The sequence below is a fragment of the Nestor notabilis genome, unplaced genomic scaffold, assembly GCF_000696875.1.
Source record: "Nestor notabilis isolate BGI_N333 unplaced genomic scaffold, ASM69687v1 scaffold24745, whole genome shotgun sequence".
Taxonomy (NCBI): domain Eukaryota; kingdom Metazoa; phylum Chordata; class Aves; order Psittaciformes; family Psittacidae; genus Nestor; species Nestor notabilis.
This window is the reverse complement of record NW_009928328.1, coordinates 1-14,646: the sequence shown is the minus strand read 5'-3', so window position 1 is coordinate 14,646 and position 14,646 is coordinate 1. Positions and strand designations below refer to the sequence as shown.

The 14,646-nt window shown below is 37.7% G+C and overlaps 1 protein-coding gene across 1 annotated transcript; it reads right to left on the bottom strand.

The window, feature by feature from the left end:
- Positions 1 to 2,164: 2,164 nt before the first annotated feature.
- Positions 2,165 to 13,385, bottom strand: MLYCD (malonyl-CoA decarboxylase; the record flags this gene model as incomplete). Its single annotated transcript, XM_010014461.1, has 4 exons — positions 2,165 to 2,753; positions 11,861 to 12,010; positions 12,514 to 12,670; positions 13,273 to 13,385. Coding segments are annotated over 4 exons (954 nt in total), but the record flags the coding sequence as incomplete, so codon positions are not given.
- Between the last annotated feature and the right edge of the window lie 1,261 nt (positions 13,386 to 14,646).

Here is a 14,646-nt window from a genome sequence, read left to right as displayed (position 1 = left end):
CTCACATTGCTAACTTATCAATGTAACAGATGAAGTGACCTCAGAAAGCAAAACACAACCAATAACTAAAACTGTAACAACTGTTTGAAAGGAAATAACTCTGTAGGCGCTAGGGTTGTGATGGAAAACAGATGTCATGCAACAAACGTACCCATCCATAATAGCTCCAGTAAGATGCTGCTACATCCTTGTCTATAATCTGCTTCTCAGCCCCACACCTCAAACACCTTAGAACAGCTCCTGTGGATACCAGTAAATTAAACTGGCTGCTAATGCAGGAGTGACTAGTAATTCAACAGCTACAGAATGTGGCATGTGCCTGAGGTGGGGCAGAAAGGGTGGACCTGTTCACGATGTGCAAATGAACTACACTGGTTCAAAATCCTGGAACCACAGGGTACAAGGTCTGAAGTTGAGAGAAACTCCTGATTTGACATGCCTGAATACCAGTATGTATCTTCCTAAGATTGGTAGGAACTAAAAAAGAGGTATGACTGCTTCCCTTAAGCTGAGGGAAGATCCATGTACCTGTAATGTCCGTATTAGATACAAGAAGCCAGTGGTCTAGAGAAATAATTGAAGTGTTAATGAAGTGTCAAAAGCTTTGCTTTTTCTTCCTCAGAAGCTACTCTTACTTCATGTCACTGAACCAATTCTCATACATTTTTCTGGGGCTCCAAGTGGAAAAATCTCATTATCCTTTGAGTCCAGCTGTTAAGAATATAGGATGACGCTCTATTTCCATCTGCAGTAAAGCAAGAGCGTTAGCTCTTTTTGAACTATGGCCAGGTGGATGCACATTTAATTGCCCTCTAAGTTTCTGTTTCAACATGAAAAAAATCTTTCAAAATCATTGTATTTTCAGAACTCTTTCATTTTAAGTAAGTGACCTGGTTTCCTCAAACTTGAAGAGCTTAACATAACAAGGAAAGAGGGTTCTTTATTTATTCCTCCCAGGCAAGAATGGCTTGTACATATTTATATAAGCAGCTAAATTTCACCTTGAAACCTGAAGTTCATAAAGCTTAGAAAAGCCAAGAGAAGAATGAAGTCATCTTCTGACCTGTTAAAACAGAAGTAGTGAGTCTTGTAGAAATCTGCATGGTGAAAATTTCAGTACCAATACAACTATGCACCTATGTTCATCCTAAGGCTCTGTACCAAAAACTGATTACAAAAATGCATGTGCTACATACAAAAGCAAAAGCAATGTGTGAGTGGTTTGTTCATTCTGATATTCTGATACAGGTCTGATATTCTAAACTGTAGACAGCTACATTTTAATTGTAAATAAATCAGAAATTACAAAACAGCATGAAATTCTGTTAAGATGGTCCTGCTGTGGTGATACAATTTTTGAAGGAGGGCTCTTAAGTGAAGAAAGGTGCACACTGAAAATATACAAGACAGGATTTAGTGAGAAATATTGTTTTATTGGTTTGCAGGTCACAGATACCTCTTTATTAAAAGAGCTCCCTATCAACTCAAAACATTTCCAGAGACAAAGTATAATATACATATTTGGACACTTCTCAATTGATTCCGAAGTATCAGTCTCTCTTATTTGTATTTGAGCACTTCCTTCTTGCTCATTATACTTCAGCAGACAAAAATGCAAATATAATACTACATACTCTAATACTACATACTGCTGTACTGAGAGACCCTGATTTTAGAGCAAAGCAAGAATCCAATGAGATTTTTAGCGGGTTTGAAAAATACCAAGAGGTTTTACATAAGAGTTTTTGAGGGTGAAAAAGACAGGTATCATTGAAATAAAATTGCAGATTAGTGTTTTGCTAATGTTTTTGAGAAAAAAATTCACCTTCATTCAGTACTTCTTTCCAGGTACTTTGGTACTGAACTATATACACTACTATTATGACAAAGATGTGCAGCTCCTTTCAAAGACACAGTTTACACAAGTTTATTATCAAGACTAATGGTACAGCTCAAGCATTTTCCATCCAAGTTACCACTGAACTGTAACTGACTGGGAGAATTTTACTTGCCCTTTAATACATACCTCCAACCCATCTGCACATAATGGATATCTAGAACTTGCAGTGGCTCAATCACAGTCAATCAGGTTTCGAGTATATGGCAAGATAAGCAAGACGACTGGGAATCTAGGTAACTTTTCATTGCACTGTGCTGAGTAAATTATTACAGCTCCTTATGGGTGAGGAACACTCGTCCTTAGTTCTCATAATATGTAATTAAAGCTTGCTGTTTTGCTGGAATTGAGACACCAAGGAAAGAACCTGCTCTGAGGCTTTAATTTGTTTACTGCCCAGGTATGCTGCACTATTGCTGGCTGTATCCTCTAAGAAGTACCGATAGTTTACCATCATGCCACAAGAAGCAGCAATGCCCCGAGGGCTTGTGTCCGCCATCCAGTTTATCCGCCACATCACAGAACCATTCTGAAGATGAAAATTTGCTACTGGATTAAGGGCATAGCCACGATGTTTCTCTCCATACAAGTACCAGGCACAGAGTCTCATAAATGGTGAACGGAGCACTTGAACTAATTTCTCTGATCGCACCCACTCATTGTTATTTAAGATCTTCTTCAGTGTTTCAGTAGTAGTGTCTCCTGTGATCTCAGAGATTTCTTGCCATTCTGATTCTGTAAAAAGTTCATTTCTTTCCAGTTCTTTTGCTTGTGAGGAGAGGAGACCAACAAGCCATTTTGTGAATCCCGGGATTGGTGAAAGAGTAGAAAAAGCTTTTATGTGAGGAAGTTCTTTCTGCAGACAACAGGAGAGAGGGAAAAAGAAAATAAATCATGAGTGTTGTCACAATTGACAATGAGAAGTTCTGAGTGAAAGAACAGCTGATACCTTTTTACTTGATGTCAAGTGACAACTGGGGATTCTGAGAATTAACACACAGACAAAAACAAAAGACCATCAGCCAAACAGGTTAGTGCCTAGATAGCACTTGAGAACAAAGGAAGTTTTAACCCTGACTGAACTATATTCCACACACATAATCTATTTAAAAGTACTTCTGCAGTACTTACCAACCCTACGTTCTGGTATAGCATTTCACAGGCAGAAATCAACGAACACAATCACATGCCATAAAGAAGTTATTTGGAGGCATCAAAAACTTTAAACATACAAGTTTTCAAAAGCTTTCGAACATCATATGTAAAAAGCTCACCAAATATAATTTTTATATGTAGCTATCTTTTTTCAAATGAAAAGCAGTTTATTATTTCAGTCTACTGTAAAATCAGGAGAGGAACTTATTTCTAGATTTTAACGGAAAGAAGTAAGTCCTGAAGATTTTAAAGAGGGGCTTTTTATACAGGCTATCTACTTTTTATGCTATTCCCAAACAATAAACTACACTGATAAAACAGCAAGGTTAGAGATACATAGTTGCAGTAAAAAATCCCCCCAAATTCACTCAGTTTAATACTCGGTTAACAAAATAAAACTTTTCCACTCCTACTAATTTATGAGTAAAAACTGTTAACTATGTGATCACATAAAGCAAAATACATAACGTGTATTAGTTCTGGATCACATCAATGTTCCAAAGATGAATAGGGAAGGTTGTTAAACTCACTGTCACTTGGAATTAACAAAAGTTACATCACTCAACCTTGCTGAAGGAACAGGGATGCAAGGAACAGAGGGAAGATTGAGCTGAACTGAAACAATCACAGTGTTGTTTTAATTACTGTTCATATATGAAGAAGTGGTAAAAACCAAAACATTTATCAACATTACAGAAATGTCTTAATGTCAACAGAAAATTGTCTTTAAACTACTACAAAATGCTTCTTTTCTACTTTGAGTGTTACCAAGATAACCATTAAAAAGTCATCACCGCTCAGATGCTACCTCACACTAGCAAGTGTTAATGGAACACATGCTGCTGGCTTGTTGGAATTGTACCTGCGCTGCTGCATCCTTAGGTACCGCTGCGCAGCACACCACGCTGCCATCTGCGTGCTGTGCCATGAGGATGCAGAAGCCAGGAGCACAGGCTGGAGCCAAGCACCATCTCTAATACCTTTGATAACTGGAATAACATTCAGCCAGTTATTTACATCTTTTTCCTTCCCACAGAGAGCTTCCCAAATAGCTTACTGCTGTCCTGCTGGCTTCCAGCATTACAAAACACCAGCCAGCTCCAATCTACCACCTCTGCAGTTTTGTGACTTATAATTGTATAAACTGGCTAACCTCACTTGCTCCCCTTAGCTGAAGTTCTTTAAGTATCACAGAGATATGCAAGGCAAAGAGCTCTTCTTCTGAGACCAGACATGAACAAGAAAGACCAAGTTACAAAGAAACACGTTCTATCTCATCTCCTTAGGGAACTGGATAAAGGAAAAACCAAATTATTCTATAAAGCCTCTCATTTCTGTATGTTATTGAACAAAACAACCATTTCTGTAACTAGAGCACCCAGGAGATCCCAACTGTATCATATTCTCAACTGCTATTGCTACTATGGTCAGAGTGCAATACTACCAAAGCTCATCTCCTGTGATTTTTTCACTAAAGGACACGATGATATTTTATTTTTAAGAGTAATTCTGAAGCGTAAGTCTGTAACAAGATTGCATATGCACTTCATAAAAGAAAAAATATCATTTGTAAAGCTACATATACAGAAAAGATACAGAAAGTGATGTCTGTGGAAGGCAGATTCTGCTGATATCTTAGCACCTCTCTGTACAATTTTAGAGAATATAGCATCTATAAAACAAAAGTCTACTAGGGTTGTGCCCTTACTGCAGACCATGGCTACAAAAGCCATGGATGTAGAAAATATGCTTTAATTAAAAGAATGTTTCTTGGATTAGACAGTTCAGCCTTTCCAAAGGCGTTTCCCCTCTGCTTCTGAAAAGAGAGCAATGGCTACAGTAATTAAAAATACATATTTGGGGGCAGGAAAAGGGCAAAAATGAGAACAAAAATGAGAATAGATCAAAGCAACTCTACAGACTTTAAAAAAAATCTTTCCGTTCCCAACCCCACACTAAATACTTCCCCATGGATTATAAACATTATTTATCCACAAATTAATTCAAAATAACTTTACAAAACTTGAAGACAGAAATCAAATGCACTCACTAAATCTTCCTTTGGTCACCTTTCATCTCCTCCCTGTAGTGATTCTAAATCAAGAAGTCTGTCTAATCATCACATCTGGAATATACTTTTCTTTAAAGCAGCAGGATCTTAATTAGTATGGCAGAGGAGAGCCATGCTCAGCTGCCCCCTTGTCAACTACACTTTCCTTGATTCAACACTAGCTCCTATTACAGACAACACTTCGAGCCCAAAACCACAGACCTCCTGGAGAAGTAAAAGAGAGAAAGATGGCACAGAAGCAAATTTTTAAAGGAGACTGGAAAAATACTTCAAGATAGTTGTTCCTGGAGAAAAAGCTGATAGTTTTCAGTTTTGTCAAGATGGTAACAAGCAGCATCACTTGCTACCTTAATTTCTCCATCAGTGCACTGAGAGCTGTCCAGTGGCAACCCTGCTGCACCCAGCGGTAGCTTCACTGCTGAGACAGTCTGCTGCCAAGTAATCTGACTTTTGGCGTGCCTGCTCTCACTGCAGTTAGATGAATTTGTGACCAGAAGGGAGGGCCACAATGCCCTTCCGAAGATTCAGTGATCCAGCACCCTCCTGCTTGTCCACACAATAATGATGGATGACAACTCAGCAACCGTCTAAGATATGACAGACCTCCAAATGAACCTTAAAGTACAGAAACACGAGCCTGTAATCTATAACGAGAAGTACCCTTTCCACATCATCTTCCTTAAGAAGCAGCAAACTCCCCCCAAAAAAGACTGGATTTCAAAATGGGGCTTCATTCTTTGTGTCTTCCTTCCTGTTGTGCTTTAAAGTTCCTCTTTAGTCCGTAACACAGAGAACACAAGAGAAAGGAATAGACTGGTAAAAGTTTTCAAATTAATCATCTATCAATGAGAAATCCTAGATGTGCTATAGAGGGAGTACAGACATTACTATTGTGCTGCTTGGGTGAAAAGGAAGAAAAAAAAAGAAAAGAAAAAGGTTGTTAGAGGCTATTTTCCTCTAGGAAGGGATTCAAGGAATTCAGGATGTATTTCTTTCTGACCTGAAGATGGGATTATATTCCCTTCAAGTTTTCCTTTTTTTCCAACCATATAACTTGTCCTAGAAAAGATACTGCCTTTAAGAACATATTGCTTAGGTCTCTTTCAAGAACTCTTCACAGGTGTTTGTGGATAAAACCTGAGAGAAAAAAACGAGGTAATGCTGAAATTCAAGAAGCAAAAACTCTTCTTTCAGGTAAAAGGAAAGCGTGACTGGACCAAAAGAAAAGGCTGCTTACCAAAGTCAAGTCTGGAAGTTTCCTGCACCATCACTGCTAAGAAAGTACAGTGCCTGAAAATATTGTTTTGCTACTGAACACTTCACACAGGAGCTAAGCTTCCACAGAGTAACAACGCCAACTTCACCTCCTCGCTGCAAAGCCCAGAGGGTATCTATACATCATACCCAAGGCTACAAGCAGGACTGAAGGATTTCTTCCCATATTTGTGGATTAGTAACAATCACTGCTAAATTGCTACTTAAGGAACCAACATTTTGCTTCCTTGTGATGTTGACTGCTCTTCGTGCCCCGTTCACATTCAGGAGTGACCTGTTCACCAACACAGAATATTTAACAGGAATTTAGTTCCTCCTACTCTATCAATAAACACACAATGTAAAGTTGTGCATATTTTTTACTTATCAGGACACATAAGACATATGAAAGTGATCCCATTTTGAAGCTACAGTACAGATTACTACATATCTGATAAATGCTTGAGTGTAGGAGCTTATCTGAGCAGCCATTTCTTGTAGAAAAATAAATAGATTCAGGGGAGTGTGCACATTTATGTTGCTGGTAAATTGATGTGCTAGTTTCTAAGACTATTGGTGGAGATCCATTAATGTTTATTTTCCTGTCAGAAACCCACACACCATTAAGAAACAGCTGCTCATTTTGTTTTGGGCTGGATTTCTGGGTTTGGTTGTCTCTTATTTATTTGTGTTTTTTTCATTACAGGAGAGTGCAGATTTCTCCTATTATCCATATCTTATCTGAAGCTGTCTCGCATTCTGAAAGCAGTAGTCCAAGGTCACATTTTTCATCAATGAAAGCAAAGTGTGTTTTGGAAATTATGATCTCCCCAGGTCACCTAGATTAAATTAAGGTAGCAATTATCAACAGCCCAACCAGAAAGCTAAAATCTGCCACCAATTGTTAAGCACTTCTATTGAGTTACATAGTAGCTATCAGTTTTCTCCCCCAAATGCCACAAGCTATAAAATTCTAAGCAGTTTTCTCAAAGGCTTCACCACAGTTATCTGTGTCTGTCATCTGCAGACTGAATTGCTATGATGTACCTTCTGCAGAGCTAGAGACCATTTAGAGTGGCTATAAACACATTCTGAATTAAATGTCTGTCTAGCGAGAAATCTGTCTCCGCATTCACCAGCACCTATCAGCTCGCTAAAAAAGCATCTGCTTGCTTGTTTTCCAGTGTCCAATTTGGGGTTTGTTTGTTTTCTTGCTAGTTGTCTGAAATAGTTTCAAAATCCAATTCGTTTCTGGGAACAATACAAGCTTAAATTAAGGACTACAAGAAATTATTTCTGTTGTCTGTTCCTTGCTTTATATACATTAATATAACCAAGAGACTACACAATGGACTAATGAATTCATCCTACTGCTTACCCAAACTAATGCAAACAGGATATGCTCAGAAAATAATGGAAGCCTGTTTACAAAAACCTTCTGTATTATTTGTGTAGCAAACTTTTGTGAAGCAACTACCAAAGAAAGAAAAATCTCCCAATTACAGCAGCTCACTTTCTCCAGGATGCCCTCTGTATGTGACACAAGGTCCTATTCTAATCTCCATTATACCTCTCCCCTTCAGCCAATTATATTACTATACTTGCCAAATCACAACGTCTAGGCAGAGATTAAGGATTCAAACTGCTAACAATGCACATATAAAGAGATGAAACTGAGGACCCATTTCTGTGACTCAAACTCAGTATGTCCTCCATCTGCTTAAGATTAGTGAAAGACTCAAGACCAGGGGCCAATAAATTCTACGCGATGCCTCAAACTAACAGTGCTTAACACTGAGGGTTGTAATCTTTCTCAGAGCCTCTACCACTGCAGTTTCCCTAAGAGTTCTAATAAAAACCCATTTGCCAGACATATTTTTGTGAGGGAATCTGTACTTGACATTCTCTGAAGGTGAGAAGTGCCACCCTACACAGTGTATGTGACCAGTTCACACAAATTAGCCAGAAGATTTTGTCCCATTCCTGGCAGTGTTCAAGGCCAGGTTGGACACAGGGGCTTGGAGCAACCTGCTCTAGTGGAAAGTGTCCCTGCCCATGGAAGGCGGTTGGGGCTGGATGAGCTTTAAGGTCCCTTCCAACACAAACCAGGCTGGGATTCTATGATTTCTAAAAAATTAAGCTCTATCTTAATTGTCCATGAATGAGACTTTAAGGAATCTGGTACTAATTGAATTTATAGACATAACTTCATATTGTAGGTACCTACTTGATCGATGTTTCCAAATAGTTTTTAAAAATCTTGCCAAGTAAAGGCTTCAATGGTGGGAAAACAGAGTGGCTACTAGCATATGTATAACTTAGTGTGTGTCTTCTTCTGGTCTAATGATACATTCATGACAGGTCCAATTTGGAGTTTTTCTTACGAAGAATGACAGCTGAGAATTCAGTTTTGAGGTTACAAGTAGAAGTGTCCCAGCAGGTTAAGTTAAGGCAAAGTCAGATGAAGGATTTTCAGTAGAGGATAAAAAAAGTTTAAAGAGTTTGCAGTGCCTTGGGAAAACGCAAATGAAATAACATTCTGCAGATCAAGCATGTATCCACAGAAGTTAACTCAAACAGACGACAAGTTATAAAAGTGTATTAATCATCAATGATTCAGATAAAATGAAAAGCAAAATTCTTGATGCCTTCAAAGCCGTCTCCTCTTCCCAATGCATTTTATTATCAGTTAAATTAAAAAGTCTCAACTTATGCAACCTGGATCACTTGGTGATTTAGCAGCACTTTAAAAGAAGATTTGTTTATTGCAAAGCCATCCAAAGGTTAGGTAAAATATCCTCTTCCTATCAGAGACCTCAACTATCTATTTTACAGAGGCTGCTGGAAGCTTGCTTAATGAGATGTGATTTCTGACCCAAGGGGTTTTTGCTGAGGCCATATTGTTTCAGCTGCTGCCACCAAGTCAACTCAGCACTACTGCTATACCATTTGTCCCTTTTAAAGTAAATGACTATAATGCTGCTCAGAAGAATTATGTCCAACCTGAGCACAGACAACCTTGGAAAGTCCTTTACTTACAGCAGACCAGAAAGAAAGAGAACACGTGTGTGCAATCAATGCACTGAAGCTGGACTTCCAGAATTCTGGGAGGAAGGTAACAAAGGCTGCCAATAGTATTACTCATGATACGCCCTGCCTCTGGTCTGAACAATCTAACTTCGTGGAAATTTCAGAGTAAGTATTTTGAAGCTGAAATACAAAGGGCTTCTCTCCACTGAAAGGTGAAGTCTACTTAGATGGGAGACACAATGTTTACAACTAAAGGAGGCACTATAGAAGTGCATCACATAATTCTGATAACAGCAGTGTGATGGTTCAGGGTCATTTCACAAAATGTAAAATATGTAATGGGAGATGGTTCTTGCAGAATTCAAGACAATGAATTCAAGAACAGTATTTTGGAATGATGACGAAGAAAACGTCAAGGAGTGGGAAGAAGAGACAGGGAAAAAGTATTAACAACATCAAAGAGTGGAAAAAAAACTATTAGAGAACCACATCCACCATAAACACTACTGGATTATCCTTCACGTCTTTTTTTGACCCCATGGTGGTACACCAACAAGGTTTATCATCAAGAAAAGGAATGGTGTAGAGGTTGTTGTATCTTTAGTATATAGATATAGAATTAATACAAAAAGGCAGTTCAAGTTTTGATACAATTTCATAGTCAACTAAGTACACCTCCAGTTTGTCATATAAAACCTTACTAGCAGCAGCACATTTTTCATAACATTAAAGCAGTGCATCATAACTCAGTAGGGAGGAAAACCTCCATCTTTGGCATTGCATGGAAAGCACTTCAGCTGTCAGTATCAAATGCATTACTTAAGCTTGAAGCAATAATTTTATGATTAGAATGTATTTAAAGGCGTCTCAGCCAAAGTGTTTCCTATTCATCATGTACTCGATGAACATGGAAAAAGAGCTGGACTTTACAATGCTGACATGTAGAAACTTTGTCATAAGTGTAAATAAGAAACCCATACTTCTGTTGGCCACATCAAATTTTAGAACTTTCTTTTCCTTTAGAACTTGTAACTTTTCTAGTGTTGTAAGTGTTTAGTGATGGACAAATATATTGTCAAGAGTTATTTTATGAAAGCAACTCAATTATCCAGAAATTACTTTTCAAATTTGAAAGCAGAGAACAGCATGAATTTGTTCTAATTTCTCTCAGAAATCAGACAGATGACATGGCCTAATTACACCTGGATGACTGCACTTTAGACAGTTAATATAAAAGCCATTTTGAAGGCAAAAAGCAACAGAATTTAGCTAAAATATCTATATAAAACAAAACAATATGAAATCATAATAAAATACTATACTTTAGGGCAGCCAGCTATGATTCAGTAGTTGCCTAAGCAATCATTTTGTAGAAGCAGAAATTTGGTGCATCCAATTTTCAGTTATTTTTGTAAGTAGAACTGAAGTTCTAAATCACAGACAATTTTCCAAACACCATTACTATTCCAGATGTTGGAACAATGAACTTGGCACAAGTAGTGATCATTATTTTTAAGTGGTAGTTTTGTTAGTAATTTAAGTAGTAAACAAAGTACTCAACACAGAAATGACTGTCTCTTTCACACCACTCCATATATAAATTAATTTTCATTCCTTTCTCCAGTTCCTTGCAAGAAGCTTCTACAACAAATCCTAAATCTATTAAGAATAATCCCATAGCATGCAATGATATTAAATTCACAGAACTGACTTGGATAAAGTAACTGATTCCTGTGACTTTCAAATGTTAAACACATCTTCTCTACTACATTGCAAGAAATGCCTGGGCAAAGAAATCTTTGTGCTTTTTTTTTTTTGTTGGGTTTTTTTTTTTGGGTTGGTTGGTTGGTTGTTTCGTATTTAAACAGACACATTCAAGGCAGGTATTCAAACTGCATATATAACCAGGGGCAACTCAGTATAACAAACAAGAACACTAATTAATTAATGTACAGGAAGTACTTCTGTTACTGGAGCAGCTGTAAGATTTTGAAAAAGTAACAGTTGGGTACATTGCAAAGAGATTATGTTGATCAGGGCCTGGAAGGAACCCTGGTTGCAGGCTTAGCTCACTCAACTGAGACACGGTAGTGAATCTTGTAATACACTACAGTGCAAAATACAGCCATATCAAAGCTACCTTCAATAGAAATGTACTAAATTTGACTTTTCAGCACCCTATGCACATGACTGGGCAAACACAAGTAAGTCACACAGTACATACCAACTATGGAACAATATCTACATGTGGCAGACATTCGCCAACAGCAGAAAATGTTCTTCCAACCATTCTTTACACATCTTCAAAGGCTGATCTGGAAAGAAGCTGCAAGTGTAGGGGAAGACCAAGCAGTTCCTTGACTTGAGCAATGACACAAAATGGAAACTAAAACAGCAATGTGAGGGGAGCATGTTGGCCAAACAGCATGTTAAGTACACCCTGCCACACATACCTGCAGCTCTTTTACAACCCGCTTGATGAGGTAAGTCCCAAGTTCCACACCCTGCAGTCCCTGCTGAGTCAAACTGATCGAGTAGAAAATTGCTGTTGTAATTTTGTCTGTATCTTCTGTTTCTAAAGGTGGCACCTCTTTCACTATGGCCTGGGAAAATGAGAATGAAAAAAAATTAGTAGTAGTTATTACCATCATTATGGCAGAGAGCGTCTTTCTTCTTAACTTGCAAACTTGTTAACACTTTTCCCCACTGTTTATTCATTACTCTCTGTGAGAAACAACAAAAATCTAATCAAAAAGTATAATGAAGAGCTGCTTATCCATTAGCAAGTGAGGAAAATAATTGTAACACGGTTTAAAACTTTCAGAAGTAATCACCACTGCTTTGAAGTTTTAATCTCATTTGCTATCTTTTCTTAAATATATCTTTTGTTATTCTTCTTGCACTTGAGCAAACCCTCAAAATGTCAAATAACATAATACAGAAAATAGACAGAATAACCCTGTAATGTTTAAATGCCAATTCTTTCATCTCTTAAAAAACCCAAACAAACCCGAATATTCTTAAATTATAAGGAATTACAGACTTTAAAGGAAGTGCACTGCAATTAGAGCACTTTGCTGTCTACTAAATGCATCAGTGACTGTACCTGGATGCTGCTGGAGATATCACTGGTTAGTGCAACATGCAAGACTATCAGTGGTTCTCCTGGGATTGCACAGTGAGAAAAAAAGTAGCATCTTCTATATGACCCAACTCGACGCTTCATATCAACCCAGTTTCTAACAGGATGCACAGCTTCAGAACTCAATGAGAAAATAAAAACAAAGTAAAATTACGTATTTTTTTTTCATTTAGAAACAGGGATCAGCTGCCAGCCCTACAAGCGCAGTACTTTTCCCAGTGATGTCAGTGGCAAAACTCTAGTCAAAAAGGGAGAATCAGGATGCGTAAGTGAAAGAAGTAAAATTCATCTGCAAACTGTGACAAAGCAGATGGTAAAGGCACATTGCACACCCACTCTCTACTTTTCTTTGGGATATGCTTATTACATATATGAGATTTTACTTCCACTTTCTGTTCGCTATAGGATATCCAACTGAGATGACTAAATCCTTGAATGAATCTGAACACAAATGTAAGGGGAAGTGGGAAAAGTAGTTGAGAAGCTTGGAAGAAAAGACAGCAGGCTACAAGGGCAGTGTGTGAGCTGAAGAACCAAATTATGGGACAAATGATCCCCTTTGCTGTTTCCTTAATTTGGTTTTAAACAATATGCTCTGAAGTATGTGAAGTGCACCTATTCCTTATTTATACTTTGCCTTTCAGTATCTTGAAAATAGTGATCTGTGCAGTCACAAGCATTTTATCACCTCTCCACTGAGTGTTTGCAACTTTTAGCACTTACTCGCTAATTTTCTGGAGTACTTCACAAGGCGATTGCCAAGTGACCCTTTCCAAGTTCAGGAATCCTGTCGAGAACCACTCTGAAAGCATGTTCTTTAGAACTCCATTCATTTCCTGCAAACAGAAGAAAGATGGATTTATCTGCTAAAGAAGCTCAGTTGAACACAGGAATATGAGTAAAGATAAACTTCATTATTTCAAACTACGACACTGGGAAGTTCAAGGAAACTAGTGCATCTGTTTGAGATAACCACCTAATAGTTCAGCTTTCCTCACACAGGACTGAAACAATAATGAAAATGTTAAAGACACTGTAGTAAACTGCAGACAGGGAAATGGAAGATAATGCAAAACAATGCGGATGAAAAGCAGAAAATAAGTGTAAGTATTGGAGCAGCCTTGACAATAAGGCTGCAGCAGCACAGGTGCTCAGATTTAAATACTGTGAAAAAGAAAGATGGGAGATTTGATGAACGTAAAGTCTTGAATTTCACTATAATTTTCTACATCTGAATCTCTTCTGAGTACCCAGCAGTTCATGCTTTAGGAAAATTATTAGTACTGGCTTACTAATTTAATATTATCTACTTTAGTAAACATTTTTTTCATTGCTCTTTAGCAGAAAGATACAGAACAGTTATTTACTCAGTCTGCACCATGATTAACACATGGTACTTTCTACTTTTGACAGCTCTCCAAGGCACGTGACACATCTGGACTCACCTCACTAGTGGAGGTGACTGGAACACACACAGACACATTTACACATCAGTAAACTACAAAAATGCTTCAGTCTGGACCTCAGCATGGATTGTACAACTCACCACAGGAGCTGCACATGCCACTCGGGATATAAGTTAGAAAATGAGCATCTTTCAACAGGATGAAGTTAAACCCATAGGCTTTAAAGAATTCTTCTTCTCTGGAAGTACGAACATTTTTGAGCAAGAAAAACAAAAGCAGCAGCAGACTACAGAACTCCAAAATCACAATGCTTTGGAGCAGTATGACACAGAATTAAAGCCAACTGTAATATCAAATGCTTTCAGGATAATTAATAATAATAATGAATTTTATATTCCCCATTCATTTCCTGCTGCCTACATTATTAAGGATTTTTCTGTCTAAAATTCTTTGAGTTTAGAAAGTATTCTTGAGCTCAGCATAGCATGAATATCCCCTGAAGAGATTCTAGAGCTTACTTTTCTTTCTTACATTTGCTTTGTATACAGAACACAGTGTGGTACCAGCATGAGTTTATCAACAGCCTGATCAGAAACATAGCCTTGCTTATGTGAAACTTAATAACCATTATTTAATTAATATAAATTAAATTATTTTCTATATTAATAATTATTTTATTAATTACTGATTA